The following is a 2,426-nucleotide window of genomic DNA, read 5'->3' on the forward strand; positions in this document are numbered from 1 at the left end:
CAACTATTGATTCATAATATTTGTGTACCCCTCTTTATATTGTCATATACTTGCAGAGGGTGTTTATTATATAGCTGTGCTGTATTGAAAAGAGTATTGAGAAAATCTGGTACAGTATATGGATGATTCCTGACCATCATATCCCTCCTCTCTAAACCCTGACCCACAGAGCTCTCTTCACAATTGTCTGGAACAAAAAGCGGGTGTACAATATTCCTGGTGTGTCACCGGACATGATGCGTCTCATTATTGAGTATGCCTACACACGCTCTGTGCCTGTCACTGACGAGAATGTGGAGCAGCTTCTGGTGGCTGCAGATCAGTTCTCTGTCATGGGCATTGTGCAAGCCTGCTCTGACTACCTAGAGGCCCAGCTGTGCCCGGAGAACTGCATTGGCATCTGTACGTTTGCAGACTTCTACTCCTGCTATGAGCTGAGGCGCAGGTCCTCTCTCTTCATCCTGCATCACTTTAAGGAGATGGTGCGTAGCTCCGAGGAGTTCCTAGAACTCTCGCTGTGGCAGTTTCGTGACATCATTGAGAAGGACGACCTGAATGTGAAGCAGGAAGATGTAGTGTTTGAGGCCATCCTGTGCTGGATTGGCCATTCTCCTCAAGACCGCGAAGCCCAGATCTCGGTGCTGTTGCCTAAGGTGACTGAGAGTTGGACAACACACGTAACACGTAAATGTTTGATGCATTTCATAAAGGCTGCCGACTGCATTCTGTGTCCATATCTGTCTGTGTCTGTTTGCTTAGGTACGCATGGCCTTGATGACAGCAGACTACTTCATGAACAATGTGAAGAATAATCCACTGGTGAGAGCCAATGATGACTGCAAGCCCATCATCATCAACGCACTGAAGGCCATGTTCAGCTCTGACAGCAGCAACCCTCTGACCCGCCCTCGCCTGCCCTATGCCATCTTACTGGCCATCGGTGGTTGGTGTGGTGGCAGCCTCACCAATGGCATTGAGGCGTATGATGCACGGGCTGACCGATGGGTCAATGTGACTCGAGAGGAGGAGAGCGCACGGGCCTTTCACGGTGCTGCCTACCTCAATGGTTTTGTGTACTGCGTGGGAGGCTTTTACGACGTTGACTACTTCAGTAGTGTGCGCAAGTTCAACCCAGTCACACACACTTGGCACCAAGTGGCACCCATGCACTCACGGCGCTGCTGGGTCAGTGTGGCTGTGCTGGGTGGCTGCATCTACGCCATGGGCGGCTTTGATGGCTATGTGCGACTCAACACTGCTGAGCGCTATGAGCCTGAGACCAACCAGTGGACACTCATCTCACCCATGCATGAGCAGAGGAGTGATGCCAGTGCCACCACACTTTTTGGAAAGGTAAGTGGAATAGGTAAGACTAACTGTACCTGGAACACAACTTAATAACTATTGTACAATGAATCTATTAAAAAGCCAGGATGGATGAATTTACAAGTTGCCTTAACTCTAGGTATACATATGTGGTGGTAACAATCGGAATGAGCGGCTGTGTACAGCAGAGTGCTTCAACCCTGAGACCAACCAATGGACTCTGATCGCCCCCATGAGAAGCCGCCGCATTGGGTTGGGGGTCATCGCCTATGGGGAGCAGGTCTATGCGGTGAGACCTACATAAAAATACACAATAAATCAATGCTCAAGTTCTGATATTCTGTTATTGACCCACATTTCTCCTATCCTCTCTTAGGTGGGCGGCTTTGATGGAGCCAACTGTCTGCGACACGCAGAGTGCTACAATCCCCAGACCAACACCTGGCGCGCAGTTCCCACCATGTTGAACCCACGGAGCAACTTTGGCATCGAGGTGGTAGATGATCTTCTGTTTGTGGTGGGCGGCTTCACTGGCACAGGTACCTGCAATGTGGAGTGCTACGATGAGAAGACAGATGAGTGGCATGACGCCCATGACATGGGCATCTTCCGCAGTGGCGTTAGCTGCTGTGTGGTGCACGGACTACCCAATGTGCTCGAGTATGCTGCCCCGCGAGATACCCTGCAGAACCCCCGGGAGGAGCTCAAACTGTCCACCTCCAATAGCATCCTTACTGTCTGACACCATATCTACCCACCATTACCCCCCATCCCTACATGACCCGGTCCTGCCCACTGCAGTCCATCTGGGCAGAGACAGAAACCATCCAAATAAATCCTTCAAGTGCCCATGGAAATCACATAACATTTCTGTCTTTCTTATTGCTTCTATCAGGCCGGGTGGTACAATAATTTTTCTACAATGAACGTATAAGGGAGGCTTTAATTGAATGCTAGTTTGCAATCATGTCTTAACTTTGCTGAGCAAGCCCATGCCCATTAATGTCCATCAATACGTGTATATCTGACGTCTACATGTAAATACCCTCCAAACAAAAGACGAATGTTATCGTTTGCCTTGAAAGATGCATACACATATT

General features: G+C 49.3%; 1 protein-coding gene across 1 annotated transcript; it reads left to right on the top strand.

The window, feature by feature from the left end:
- Positions 1-233: 233 nt before the first annotated feature.
- LOC308160759 (kelch-like protein 10) lies at positions 234-2,068 on the top strand (the record flags this gene model as incomplete). Its single annotated transcript, XM_080534700.1, has 4 exons — positions 234-653; positions 760-1,353; positions 1,466-1,615; positions 1,703-2,068. 4 exons carry the CDS (start codon positions 234-236, stop codon positions 2,066-2,068), a joined length of 1,530 nt encoding a protein of 509 aa, XP_080390826.1.
- Between the last annotated feature and the right edge of the window lie 358 nt (positions 2,069-2,426).

This window comes from Nansenia antarctica, assembly GCF_963989245.1.
Source record: "Nansenia antarctica genome assembly, chromosome: 6".
Lineage (NCBI taxonomy): Eukaryota > Metazoa > Chordata > Actinopteri > Argentiniformes > Microstomatidae > Nansenia > Nansenia antarctica.